Raw genomic sequence first — 14669 nt, 5'->3', positions numbered from 1 at the left:
ATAAATTTTGGTGTATTTCCATTTTGTTTGTGTCAATATATTTTTTAATTTCTTTTTTGATTTTTTTCTTTGACCCATTGATAGCATGTTGTTTAATCTCCACGTATTTGTGAATTTTTCAGTTTTCTTTCTTTAATTGGTTTCTAGTTTCATACCACTGTGTTTGGAAAAGATGCTTGATATGATTTCAGTCCTCTTAAATTATTAAGACTTGTTTTGTGATTTATCGTATCATCTGTCCTGGAGTATGTTCCATATGTACTTGAGAAAAATATATATTGTTGATTTTGGATGGGATGTCATTCAATATATATATTCATATATATTTAAATATGTATGTGTATATATATATATATATATATATATATATATATATATATATATATATATATGTTATATATATATTTAGACCATGATTGAATTTGTTATTTAAGGCCTATGTTTGCTTTTTGATTTTCTGTCTGGATGATCTATCCATTGATGTAAGTGAGTGTTAAAGTCCCCTACTACTATTCTATTACTGTCTCTTTCCCCCTTTGGTCTGTTAAGATTTGCTTTACATATTTAGGTGCTTCTATGATGGGTGCATAAATATTTACAAATGATATATCATCTTGTTGGATTGACGCCTCTATCAACACTCTCGTCTCTTATTATAGTCTTTGTTACGAAGTTGATTTTGTCTGAAATAAGTATAGCTACTCTGGCTTTCTTTTGGTTTCTGTTTGTGTGGAATATCTTTTTTTATCCTTTCACTTTCACTCTGTTTCCTTCCATCTAAAAGTGAGTCTCTTGCAGCATGCATGAGTCTTGTTTTTTAATTTATTCAGTCACTCCATGTCTTAGTCCTAGTGTTTAGGATTCTAGTATAATTAAGATGGAATTTCTGTCTGGTTGAATAAACATGTACAAAGGTTGCCAATTAATGAATGCCAGCCTGGAGGGAAACTTCTAATGGCAGACAATAGCGCTTTGCCTTCTTTTTTCTTCTTCCTAGTGTTTTATTGGATGACTATATAGAAGAATGCTTGAAACGTTTGTGAATAACTGAAGCTAGCAGGGATAGTGAATATATTTTAAATACATCTTGGAATCCATAAAAGCTCTTGTCTGACTAGAGCAAAGGGCCAAATCTAATAAAAAAAAGACTGTAAGCTCTCTAAGGGCAGGGTAGGTCCCTTTTGATCATTGTTGTGTCTACAACTCCAGCACAGTAACTGGTATATAGATGTAATTTTTAAATGAATTAATGGAATTGAATAAAATCTTGTTTCAATCAATTGTCCTCAGATGTCTCTTGTAATCCTTCTCCTTCTCTTGATAATTGATGAAACTGTATTCATTAACTTTTTTTGGCTTTTCTTTTGTTGTGAAAGGCTTTTATAGAAGGAACTTTTGAAGAATCATCTCTGCCCTTAAGGAATTTATATTCTTATAAATTTTATAAGACAGAGGGCTCTTCCCCCAAGGAAGAAAGGAAGTTGGCACTTGGGGGAAGAGTCTTCTGTCTTATAAAATATTTTTGAAAAAGTAGAGCTTTACTACTCAAATAGGTCAATATTTTAAATCCTCAGTTTAATGTGTGAATATTTGAATTTAGCCCAGCAAAGCATCAGTTTAACTCTTGACCATTTTTACATGATATTTACACTGTTGGGATTACATTTATCCTCTTTGGATATAAATGAATATTTCTAAAGTACCAGGAAACCAGGACTTGGCAGGTAACCAGAAAAAGGTAAAATGACTAGTGGCTGCTTCTTTTAGTTTGGGCATGAACTCTGTAATTTGCCTTTGTCCCTGAGGCTACCTGTTGTCTTCCCGTAGGAAAATTATTGTTAGTTTTTTTTTTTTAATTTTTTTTTTTTTCAACGTTTATTTATTTTTGCGACAGAGAGAGACAGAGCATGAACGGGGGAGGGGCAGAGAGAGAGGGAGACACAGAATCGGAAACAGGCTCCAGGCTCTGAGCCATCAGCCCAGCGCCTGACGCGGGGCTCGAACTCGCGGACGGCAAGATCGTGACCTGGCTGAAGTCGGACGCTTAACCGACTGCGCCACCCAGGCGCCCCGAATTATTGTTAGTTTTAAGGAAATTTCTTAAGTTTTCTCTAGTTTTTTATCTAATATTAAATTGTTTTCACTTGGGGATGGTGGGGACTGTGGCAGATAGAAAAGGGTCTATCTTGGGGGCTATGGCAGATAGAAAAGGGTCTATCTGTGTAAACAAGGCACTTCTAATCAGCTTTAGTTGCAGGGCCCAGTATTTCCAGTTCTCAGTTTTTTATTTTTTTATTTTTTAATGTTTATTCATTTTATGAGAGACAGAGCACGAGCAGTGGAGGGGCAGAGAGAGAGAGGAAGACACAGAATCTGAAGCAGGCTCTAGGCTCTGAGCTGTCAGCACAGAGCCTGATATGGGGCTTGAACTCAAAAATTGTGGGATCATGACCTGAGCCAAAGTCAGTCACTTAACTGACTGAGCCACCAAGGCGCCCCCAGTTTTGAGTTTTTTAAAGAGCAGTGGAAAATGTAGATTTTTTACAAATTCGTTCCATTTTTTTTTTGTTTGTTTATTTTTGAGAGAGTATGAGCACAGTTGGGGGAGGAGCAGAGAGAGAGAGAGAGAGGATCAGAAACAGGCTCTGTGCTGACAACCGAGAGCCCCATGCAGGGCTTGAACTCATGAACTGTGAGATCATGAACCTGAGCTGAAGTTGTATGCTTAACTGACTGAGCCACCCAGGCGCCCCAAATTTGTTCCATCTTTAAATGTTCTTTTATTCAACATTCAGAAAATATATGCTAGGAACCCTCCCAGTAGCTTGAGAACATCAATAACCACAACCAAGATTTTGCCCTTCTGGTCTATATTCTAGTGGACGAGCAAAACAATAAATGATAAACATGAGGAAATTATGTATTATGTTTGAAGGTGATGAATTCTATGGGGAAAAAAAGGGCAGGGTAAGGGGGATTGGTCACAGGTAGGCAGATCGTAGTATTAAGTAGAGTGATCAGGGTAAGCATCATGGACAATGATATGTAAGAAGAAAAAACTTGAAGGGAATGAGGACCTTTCTCAAGTGGATATAGGTATCTTCTTGTATCTGAAAGTAGAGCATTCTTGTGAAACATTTTGTAAGCCAAAATGGCATAAAGCAAAAGAGCACCTACCAACAATTTATATGGAAATGTTTTCAAGCATTCCCAGACCCAACAGATGACCCCTCCTAGGCTTTTCTGATACCTCAGAACACATCTTGCTAACAGAGATGCACAAAATAAGTCAAGATAAAGCACAGACGCTCAGAGACACAGTTCAAGGCTATGGTGGCTTGATGCTGAGGCACTGAATTTAGTTCCTGGGTAAGGAACTTGGTGGGGCCACTCTTGCTGTTTGGGGTGCATGCTGCCTCTGTAATGGCTCTGCAAAACAAGCCCTGAACATTGTTCTTATAGAAGTGAAAATCATTTTTGGATTTCTTTTGGTTAGTGAAAACATACTGATGTAGGTCTTTTGTAAAAGCAAAGTGATGTAATGCGAACTTTTGAAAAACGGGATTCTTGTACTTGGATGACCAATATTCCAGGTGGCAGGAGCATTAGAGCCAAGTCCTGTAGGCAGGAACATGCCTGGAAACAGCAGAGACTAGTGTTGCTGGAGTGGATTGAGCAATGAGGAGGTTATAGGAAGAGTACTGGGAGATTCTATAGGGCCTTTAGGCCATTGTAAGGAGTGTGAATTTTACTCTGAGTAAAAAGGACATTGCAAAGTTTTAAATAGAGGAGTGATGTGCTCACTTTGCTGCTTTGAGAATGCTCTGTCAGGGACAAGGGTAATCTAGGTGAGATATAATGGTGGCTGGGACCAGGATCCAAATGAGGTGATGAGGAGTGGTCAAGATTCTGGATAAATTTTGAAGATAGAATCAGTATGATTTCCTGACTGAATGGATATGGAGTGTGAGAAAGAGGGTTCTTTTAAATACTGCCTTGACTGACTCAAAGAGCCATCTTCTAGCTTCTAAATGTACACTCATTTACATCATTAATTTTCTAAATATTCTTTTGTAATAGTTTAAGTGTAAACTTTAAGTCATTTCTTACTGGTTTTAGCACAAACTGCATTTGTTACCTCTTTGATTTGGTTGCTTTATCTGATTAGGTGGGAGTCCCCTCTCATTCTGCATGGTGTGGGCATGGATTGGTAGTTATATCCCAGAGACTGCTTTGGGCTTATAAGGAATAAGGATAAAAGTGTCCCTAACCCTGACCTCAAGGCTTATTTTGCCATAATGTAATACTAGTGTTTCACTGCTAGTATAGGCAAAATGCTGTAAGAGGGAAAATGAGCAGGTCCTGAAATTCTCCCTCATTCTCAGGGAGACTGAGAATGCCCCTCTAAGAGCTATAGCTCTGGATCATGAATGATGAGTGTGGTACCTAGGCTAAACAGCTGGTTTGCTGATTTTCTTCAGCACTTTAGAAAGAGGAAGATAGAAATCAATCTACCTGTTAAGAAAAATTCACAGTATTTATTTAAAAGATTATTTATTTTTTTAATGTTGTAAACATAACACCCCTGAATCTTTTGATAAATATAATTTAATTCCTGATAATACTCCTCATAATAGTATAGCTCAAGAATGTGTATATTAATAGGTCTCTCTGTTAGAGGAACAGTGTGGTATCAATATTGGCACTCACCCCTTAAGTCATGGTGTATTTCTGCGCGAAGTAGCATTTTTAACTCAAATGTTCACAGAATAGCAATTTTACATGTGAATAGAAAGGGAAGGAAATGTTGGGAAGACATTTGTGTCTCAATTTTGTACTTTTAATATCTTCCAAAGCACTGGATACTTAAAGTGTTATAGAAAAGGAAAATTATTTTCAGTGTACTTTAAGGAATGGTGTCATATGAGTGGCTAGTTTAAGTTGTGGATCTTTAGATGATAGATGTTTTAATGTTCTAATCTAGAAAATTTATACACGTGGAATACTTCATTTTTTGACACTGTGGGTAAATGAGACTACTACATTTGATAATATCACTTAATATGTGTGCTCAATAACAAAATACTGTCTTGAATGCTGTTACGTGCTGCTTATCTAACAGAAGTGTTTTTCTTCTAGGTTCAAAAGATGTTGTGATAAAGGCACAAGTTTTAGCTGGTGGTAGAGGAAAAGGAACATTTGAGAGTGGCCTCAAAGGAGGAGTGAAGATAGTTTTCTCGTAAGTCATGTTTTTTTAAAGCAAAATCATTATTAAAGAAAAAGATATATTGTAAAAATTGCCCCTTATTATTGAACTGATGAAAATGCTGAAATTTAAATATTAAATGAGATAAAATTTTGGCTGTCATGTGCTTTTGTTTTCCTCAGTTGGAGGGGAAAAGAATTTGAGTTCTTTTTCTTATTTCAGTCCGGAAGAAGCAAAAGCTGTTTCCTCACAAATGATTGGGAAGAAGTTGTTTACCAAGCAAACGGGAGAAAAGGGCAGAATATGCAATCAAGTGTTGGTTTGTGAGCGAAGATATCCCCGGAGAGAATACTACTTTGCAATAACCATGGAAAGGTCATTTCAAGTGAGTAATTGTAGACATGATACTTTAGGATGATTTTATTATATTCAGTTTCAAAAGTTGATTATTGCTATTTCTATGGGAAGGATTAAAAAAGGTATAATCCATAATCTATTTGTATGTGTCATGAGCACAATTTTTATTTTTGTGTCATTAAAAAAAAAGCATGGTTAATGCCATAAAATTTAATATATAATATTGTGGTAATAAAAGCTGTAGGCAAAACTTTGCTGAAATAGAATCCACAGGACTTCTAAATTGTTAATTTGCTAAGAGCAACTTAAATGCTCTCGGATTCATCTCCAGATTCCCTAGACTGAGGAAATAATTTCTAGCAGAGTAAAATCTAATAAAGACAGTTTCTGAACCCATTAAAAGAATGTGTTTCCATGGCTTCATCTTCTTTTTCAAACTTTTGGTGTTTTTTTACAGTTTGGGGTTTATTTCACTAGCCGATTTGGTATCTGGCAAGTTGAAGGGTGACATTCACTAGCAAACAATATGATTCTAGGGAGCATAACCCTAGCTCTACTCTCCTCTCTTTATGGAACCTAAAATGCTAGCATTTAAGGCATCCGGGGAAGAAGAAGACCTTTCATAGACCCGTTGCCATGGAGAGAGCATTGATAATCATTTTATACTCTAATTATTTGGCTTGTTGAGTACATTAGTTACACTCAATGGGCTGAATCTTTGTGCTGTATACCTTGTTTTTCCAGGCAAGTTGAGTACGTATTTGGAAGTCCTAGTAAGGATTTGATGTAAATTACACAATCACACAATGAGTAATACAACAAAAATTTTAAGAATAATGAAATTAGTTTTTGTATATAAAACATCTTTTTAAAAAGCTATTTTCCATACTGTGATTTTTTTTTTCTTACAGTTAATTACATGTTCTGGTAATGTTTGAGTGATATTATAAAGTGTCTTTCATAACTTAATTTTTACAAGAAAGTATTTCTTAAGGTATAACACTAGATGGTAGTAAAAACCCACTCAGGATATAAGATAAAAGACATTGTTTTATTTGTAAGTAATAAGTTTACCATTATAGGTTTCTCTATATGGTAGAATTTAGATTTGTAAGTTATTTTAGAAATCTCATGACAATAACCTAATATATTTTACACATTTATAAAAATTACACTTTTATAAATTCAGTTATTTTCATTACGTTTTCTTTTCCATTGATGTTTTATATCAACATCTTTCATTTTGTTATTTTGTTTTTACTTTTTGTTATAGAGATAGGAGTCCTATAACGTTGCACATTCAGAGTACCTCATTTTGATTGGAGTAAATACAGCAAACTGAATATGTGTTATTAAAGATCTAAATATAATACACTGACTACATTTTATTAAAGATATAGCATTGGGGAAAAGAACCAAATTTGAATTCATTTTAAGAACTTGAATTTTTAGAGAATTATTTGAGTCTCATTCAGAAAGATGTTTTCATTTATATTACATAGTTGTAATAATTCAGATTAAAATTTTGATAGTACCAGTAAGACCATTTGGTCAGATGTTCTTTGATGCTGTCATATTAGACCAGTGTAAGAGTTGGCTGGTGTTACTTTTTGGGTTATGACAAGCTCTTGTGGGAATCTCTATTAAATAACAAAAAATCAGCTATTTAAACTGAAAAGAGAAGAGCATTTTTGATTGAATTAAAATTCTGTGTATAGGAGTCAACTGATCATAAAATATTGATTTTGTTCCTTATCTGTTTTTAGGAGTGAGTCATAGGCTCTATTGGTCTTCTTTAGTATGTGTGAAATCAGGAAGCTTGGGCAGATATATATCATATTTACCAGATTTGGTATGCCAAAAAATCAATTTAAGTAGCTCCTCTGTTTTGGCACTTGTTAAAAATTAGATTTCTTAGCATTCACCCAGTGCCTGTTGGGTACTTTTGGGCTGAGACAAATCTATTTTAACAAATCACATTTGCAAAATATTTTCATTTATTTTTCTAGTAAAATATTGGAATCTGCTGTAAATGAATGGCACATTTAACTATGTCAAGTTATTTTTACTTTCCTTGGAATAGATATAAAATGTGCCACAAGAATTCCAAATTTTATTTCCCATACTTACATTGTTTTTAAAAAAGGTCTTTATTTTATTAAGTGACTTATTTAAAATTCAGACCTATTTTAAGGCAAATTTTTTTTTGTGGTACTAATGAGAAGAGGAATTTATGTTAAGAAGGAGAAAATAGCATTATTCATTTATTTGAAATTACAGCTATTTGCTAGAATTTAATTATTCTGAACGTTTATTACTAAAATTTAAAAGTTAAAACCAAATCACTTAAACAAACAGCATTCATTCAGCAGTCACGACCAAATGCAAAACTATAGTCATTATTTTAACTGATTTATATTTACTTTTGTAAGCTTTCTTCTGACCAGCTGTCTACAGTTTGGGGGTTTCTTTCTAATTGGTTGGGAATTAGTACAGAGAAGGGCTGTTCACTTTATTTTATGTTATTATTTCATATGGTTTTTTTTTAGCCTTCCCCCCGCCGCCCCCCAACTTACAGCTAACTCTTGGAGACCTAATCATTACTTCAATGAGGATTTAATATTATCTTTTTTCCCCCAGACTTTTATGTGGCTTTTTATTTCTCTTATCAGTATATATTAAAGAAAAGTAAAACTAAAATAAAGTGTTCAAATATTTTAAATGCTTGTTGGTTTCTACCTCTTTTGTTGAAAAAAATTACAATTTAGGGTTATCTATAGTTAAATTTACCTATATTCTACTTCAGTAGCATGCTGTTAGTTTGCTATTAGTTGAACAAACTCTTCATAAATGAGTCGCCTCCCCGCTCCCACTTTAGATCTTTGTAAAAGCCCTAGCCTTGCTAGAGAGGATATGAAGAATACCTTTTCATTTGAAGCTTATAGAAGAACTAAAAATTAGAGTATAATTTCAAACATTTCTCTTTACTTAAGCTTACTACTTTTCTTGAGGCTGAGAAGGCACAATTAATTCTTTCATTAAAAATTTGTCTGCTGTATATGTTGTAGTGAGTTCTGACACCAAATACCCAGAATTGGGCCAAACCTCACAGGTTAAGGGTATAGTCCTCCACATGCTTGTGTTCTCTTCAGACACCAGCCTCAAGTTTTGGGTTCCTTGGGTTACTCTTAATGCCCACTAGCTGGCTAGAGATCTACTTTCTGTTTTTAAGAGTTTGACTGTTGTAGATATAGTCAAACCTCATGTAAGTGGAATCATGCAGTATTTGTCTTTTTTGTGACTTGTTAATTTTACTTAGTGTAATGTCTTCAAGGTTCATCCATGTTGCAGCATGTGTCAGGATTTCCTTTTTAAAATTTTATTTATTTTTATTTTTTATATTTTTCAAGTTTATTTTGAAAGAGTACACATGTGGGGCACCTGGGTGGCTCAGTCGGTTGAGTGTCCGACTTTGGCTCAGATCATGATCTCAGTTTGTGAGTTCGAGCCTCACATCAGGCTCTGTGCTGACAGCTCAGAGCCTGGATCCTGCTTCGGATTCTGTATTTCCCTCTCTCTCTGCTCTTCCCCTGCTCACATGCTGTCTCTCTCTCAAAAATAAGTAAAGATAAAAAAAAAAATTAAAAAAAAAAAAGAGTACATGTGTGAGTGGGGAAGGGGCAGAGAGAGAGGAGAGAGAGAATCCCAAGTGGGCTTCATGCTGTCAGTGCCAAGCCTCATGTGGGGCTCGGTCCCATGAACTGCTGAGATCATGACCAGAGCTGAAATCAAGAGTCAGGATACTTAACTGACTGAGCCACCCAGGTGCCTCACGATTTCTGTTTTTTTAAAGGCTGAATGTATTCCATTGTATGTGCATATATATAGTTTTTCTTATTTTCTTTATTTTTCATCTCTTGATGGACATTCAGGTTTCTTCGTCCTGACTGTTGTGAATAATGTTGCAGTTAATGTAGGTATGCAGATGTCTATTGAGATACCATTTTCAGTTCCATTGGATATATACCTCAAAGTGGGATTGCTGGATCATATGGTAATATGGTGTTTAATTTTTTGAGGAACCTTGATACTGTTTTTCACAGTGGTTCTACTATTGTACATTTCTACCAACAGGGCACAGGAGTTCAATTTTTCCACATCCTCACTAAATGCTTTTTTTTTTTTTTTTTTGACAGAAGTTATTCTAACGGGTGTGAGGTAATATCTCACTGTGGTTTTGATTTGCATTTCTTTAATGATTACTGATAATGAGCACCCTTTCATATACTTGTTGGCCATTTGTATATTGTTATGAACTGACTGTTTATTCCCCCCACCCCAATTCATATTTTGAAGCCCTAAGCCCTAATGTGATGATATGTGGAAGTGAGCCTTTGGTAATTAGGTTTATGTGAGGTCATGTTGTGACTATGAGGTGGAATGCTGCTATAACAAATAGATAAAAATGCTGAAGTGGCTTTGGAACTGGGTAATGGATGGAAACTGAAAGAGTCTTGAGGTATGTGGTAGAAAAAGCTGGGGTTATTGTGGGGGGACTTTTGAAGGTGATTCTGGTGAGGACTCAGAAAGAAAAGAGCTATAGAGAAAACCTCCATCTTAGAGAATATATAAATAGTCACGAATAGAATGTTGGTAGAAATATGGGTAGATATAGATATGGAAAGATCATTCTTTTGCGGTCTCAGACTGAAATGATGAATGATGGAAAAAAGGTGATCCTTCTCACAATGTGGCAAAGAACTTGGCTGAATTGTGTTTATGTTCTAGCGTTTTGTGGAAGGTAGAACTTGGGAGGATGAATGTTTAGCTGAGGAGATTTTTAAGCATTGTATTGAGGAAGCAGCTTGGTTCCTTCTGACTACTTATAGTAAACTTTGAGAAGAGAGAAACAAATTGAACAAGGGATTGTTAAGCGAAGCAAAAAGATATCAGAATTTAAAGATTTGGAAAATTCTCAGCCTGCCTGAACTCCAAAAACTAAGAAAGCTATTTGGAAAAGAATATGAAGGATGTGGCTGAAAAACCATTTCATAAGGAGATTAGTATGAGTATGAACCATGAACTGTGAGAAATTAATGCCTGTTGTTTAAATCACCCAGTTTACTGTACTTTGTTATGCTACCATAAGCTGATGAAGATCTGCATCTTCTCTGAAGAAATGTCTATTCAAGTCCTTTGCACATTTTTAAATTGGATTGTTTGGGTTTTAGTTATTGAATTGTGGTTCTTTATATATCCTGAATATTAATCTCTTATCGTGCATATGGATTGCAGATATTCTCCCGCTCTGTAGGTTGCCTTTTCATTCTCTTGATTGTTTCTTTTACAGTGTTGAAGTTTTAAGTTTGATTTAGTCCAGTTTGTCTCTTTCTGCTTTTATTGCTTGTGATTTGATGTCTTATCCAAGAAATTATTGCCAAATCTAATGTCATGAAGTCTTCCCCCTGTTTTCTTCTAGGAGTTTTGCTGTTTTAGATCTTCCATTTTGGTCTTTAATCCATTTTGAGTTAATTTTTGTTTATAGTGTAAAGTAAGGATCATCTTCATTAATTTGCACGTGGATATTCAATTTCTCCAACACCATTGTTGAAGGGACTATCCTTTCCCCATTGTGTAGCTGTGGCACATTTGTCAGAGACCATTTGACTATATATGAGGATTTATTTCTGTGTTTTCTGTTTCATTGGTTTATAGGTCTGTCTTTATGCCAGAACCATACTGTTTTGATTACTATAGCTTTGTTATGTGTTGGGAATTATGTGGCTGGGAATTATGTGCTGGGAATTATGAGGCTCCAGCTTTGTTTTTCTTTTTCAAGATTATTTTGGTTATTCAGGATCCTCAGAGAGTTCATATGAATTTTCTTTCTTTTCTTTTTTTTCTTTTTTCTTTTTTTTTTTCTATTTTTTCAAACAAGGGACAATGGAAAAATACCGTATTGGAAGAAAGTGCTAGTAGGGATTGCATTTAATCTGTAGATTGCCATGGGTAGTATTGGACATTTTAATAATATAAGTCTTCCAGTCAGTGTCTTTCTGTTTATTGTGTCCTGTTTAGTTTCATTCAGCACTGTGATACAGTTTTCCTTGTACAAGTCTTTTATCTTTCTGATTAAATTTATCCTATTTTATTCTTTTTGATGCTATTGTAAATGGGATCATTTTCTTTAAAAAAAATTTTTTTTTAACGTTTATTTATTATTAAGAGACAGAGCATGAGCATGTGAGGGGCAGAGAGAGGGGGAGGCACAGAATCTGAAGCAGGCTCCATGCCCTGAGCTGTCAGCACAGAGCCTGACACAGGGCTCGAACTCACAAACTGTGAGATCATGACCTGGGCCGAAGTTGGTTGCCCAACTGACTGAGCCACCCAGGAGCCCCGGGATCGTTTTCTTAATTTCCTTTTCAGGTTGTTCATTGTTAGTGTATAGAAATGCAAGATATATTTGTATGTTGATTTTGTATCCTGTGACTTTGCTGATCTCATTTATTAGTTCTTAAACAGTTTTTTGGAGGTTCTTTAGAGTTTCTATATCCAAGACCACATTGTAAACAGAGGTAATTTTACTTCTTCCTTCCCTGTTTGGATACCTTTTATTTCTTTTTCTTGCCTGATTGCTCTGGCCAAGACTTCCAAATATCATAGTGAATAAAGTGACAAGAATGAGCATCTTTGCCTTTTTCCTGATCTTAGAAGGCAGCTTTCAGTTGTTTGCCATTGAGTATGTTCATTATGGGTTGTTTATATATGGCCTTTATTATGTTGAGGTAATTCTTTGTATTCCTAGTTTGTTGAGTGTTTTTATAAAAGGATGTTGACGTTTTTGAAATGATTTTTCTGCATCAGTGGAGATGATCATGTGGTTTTTGAACTTGATTCTGTTAATGTGGTGAATTATTTTGATTTTTATAGGTTGAAACATCATTGCTTTCCAGGAATAAATCCCATTTGCTCATGATATATAATCCTGTCAGTGTGTTACTGAAATTGGTTACTAGTGTTTTGTTGAGAGTTTTTGCATCAATATTCATCAGGGATGTTGGTTAGTAGTTTTCTTGTGGTATCTTTGTCTGGTTTTGGTATCAGTGCTGACCTTGCTGAATGGGTTTGGAAGTGTTCCTCCCTCTTTAATTTTTTGGAAAAGTTTGAGAAGGATTGCTATTCTTTAAATATTTGGTGAAATTCTTTAGTGAGGTCATTCGGTAGTGGGCTTTTCTTTGTTGGGAAGTTTTTAATTATTCATTTAATCTCCTTGTAATATATCCAGATTTTTTTTTTCTTCAGTACTCATTTTTGGTCTATTTTGTGTGTCTAGGAATTTATCCATTTCTTCTAGCTTATCCAATTGGTTGGCATGTAATTATTTATAGTAGTCTCTTATCCTTTTTGTTTCTGTGGCATCCATTTGTAATGTCTTCTTTTTCACTTCTAATTTTTGTTACTGTGTTTTTTCTTTTCTTAGTTTACCTAAGGGTTTGTAAATTTTGTTGATCTCTTCAACAAACCAGATTTTAGTTTTATTAGTTATTTCTGTTCTATTTTCTTTTATTTATTTCTGCTCTAATCTTTATTATTTCTCTCTTTCTGCTAACTTCAGGTTTAGTTTGTTCTTTTTCTAGTTCCTTGAGTTATTAATAAAAAATCCATGAGCTGGCTGCTTTTCCCCAATTTGTGAGAGCTATGTTGGCTTCTTTCTTCAGTGTTATATGTTCTGTGGTGGTGCCCTAACTGCTGAGCTCTCACAGGCAATTACAATATGCTTTTCCCAGTCAGTTTTCTAAGTTAGGTAAGACAGAAATCAGTTCCTTCAATAGTCCCCTGAAAAGCAAGAATGTTGGATGCATATTCGACTTTCCCTTTTCCTTCCCAAGGGAGAAGCACAGCATTGGGCTATTTCTCTTGATCTTAAGCTGTGTCAATCAATGTAGGGGAGGGGCTGACTTGGATGAAATGAAATGGCTTTTTTTTTTTTTTACCGGTTTCATTGCAGTTGAACCTAAGGTACTACAGTTTCCTAACTGGTTTCTGGCATTCCCATAAAGAGATTTACTCTCCTAAAAAGGAATAAAAAATTCAGATCATATAATATTAAGTTAGTGTTTCTGTGGGAGAACGAGTCTAGGGCTTCCTGTTCTACCATCTTGGTGAATCTGATGTCCACAGTTTTTTGGGGGTGCTTGAGTAAATAGGTATGGTGGATTAAATCACTGACCACTTTGTTGAGCTTAAACTCCAGGACCCCTTTCCTTCCAGAAGGTTGGGCTGATATCATGTGGCTCAAAGCTCCAAACCTCTAAATCACATTGTTTGCCTTTCTGTCCTTTGCATGCCTTCTGCCTTCCTGAGTCATCTCCTTTGTATTAACTTGGGCCTACCATGAGTCACCTCATTAGCATAAACTCTAAGTTGTACTGGATGGTTTAAAGGTGCTTTTCAGACATTGGGGATAAAGGCCAGCCAAATTCTTTATTACACATGCATATTGAAATCTAATCACATAATGTAAAATTTAAAGGGTGCGAAGATGTACAAGGAAATATCAGTCTTCCACCCACCCCTGTTTCTCAGCCCCCCAGTTTTTCTCCATGGAGGCTGGTACTGTTTTTTAAATCATTTTTTTTTTTCACCTAAGTAACAGTTAATTCCCATAAAAAGTAGTAGGTTTTTTCCCTCCTTTGGCTATTGCTTATTTTGAGGATTTGAAGGACTGTTTTGTTCTCCAAACAGTAATGAATACATTTATGTGAATGAATCCTTTACTTTAAATCTTGAAATGAGTTTTTTACTGAAACACACTAGTTCCTGGGATAGAAAAGTGAAAATAATCTTTTGCTTTTGTTTTTTTTCCCCATGAAAGTCATGCTTTCTTTTCTCCTGGATTAAGAATACTATGTTCATTGTAAAAAAATTTGAGGGGGGAGAATAGTGACACATAGGGTAACAAAAGTCTTACCATTTAATGTTTTCCCATCTTTTTTTGCAGTTTGTGTGATTAGTGAGTGGTTGCACATTTAAACATACTTTATGTTAAAAAACTTCACATAGTTTTGGAAAACAGTATGGAGGTTCCTCAAAAAACTAAAAA

The 14669-nt window shown here is 35.0% G+C and overlaps 1 protein-coding gene across 3 annotated transcripts in view; it reads left to right on the top strand.

Annotated features, from left to right (window-relative positions):
• SUCLA2 (succinate-CoA ligase ADP-forming subunit beta) overlaps positions 1-14669 on the top strand; it is a 44652-nt gene that overhangs the window by 12455 nt on the left and 17528 nt on the right. For all 3 annotated transcript variants that reach the window (XM_025923670.2, XM_086711888.1, XM_086711895.1), the window contains 2 exons: positions 5140-5239; positions 5429-5591. In XM_025923670.2, the coding sequence (XP_025779455.1) occupies positions 5140-5239; positions 5429-5591 (263 nt within the window). The remainder of the gene's footprint in view (positions 1-5139; positions 5240-5428; positions 5592-14669) is intronic.

Source organism: Puma concolor, chromosome A1 (genome assembly GCF_028749965.1).
Source record: "Puma concolor isolate L17-30 chromosome A1, mPumCon1.1.hap2, whole genome shotgun sequence".
Lineage (NCBI taxonomy): Eukaryota > Metazoa > Chordata > Mammalia > Carnivora > Felidae > Puma > Puma concolor.
The sequence above is the reverse complement of the archived record's forward strand: the minus strand, read 5'-3'. Positions and strand labels throughout refer to the sequence as shown.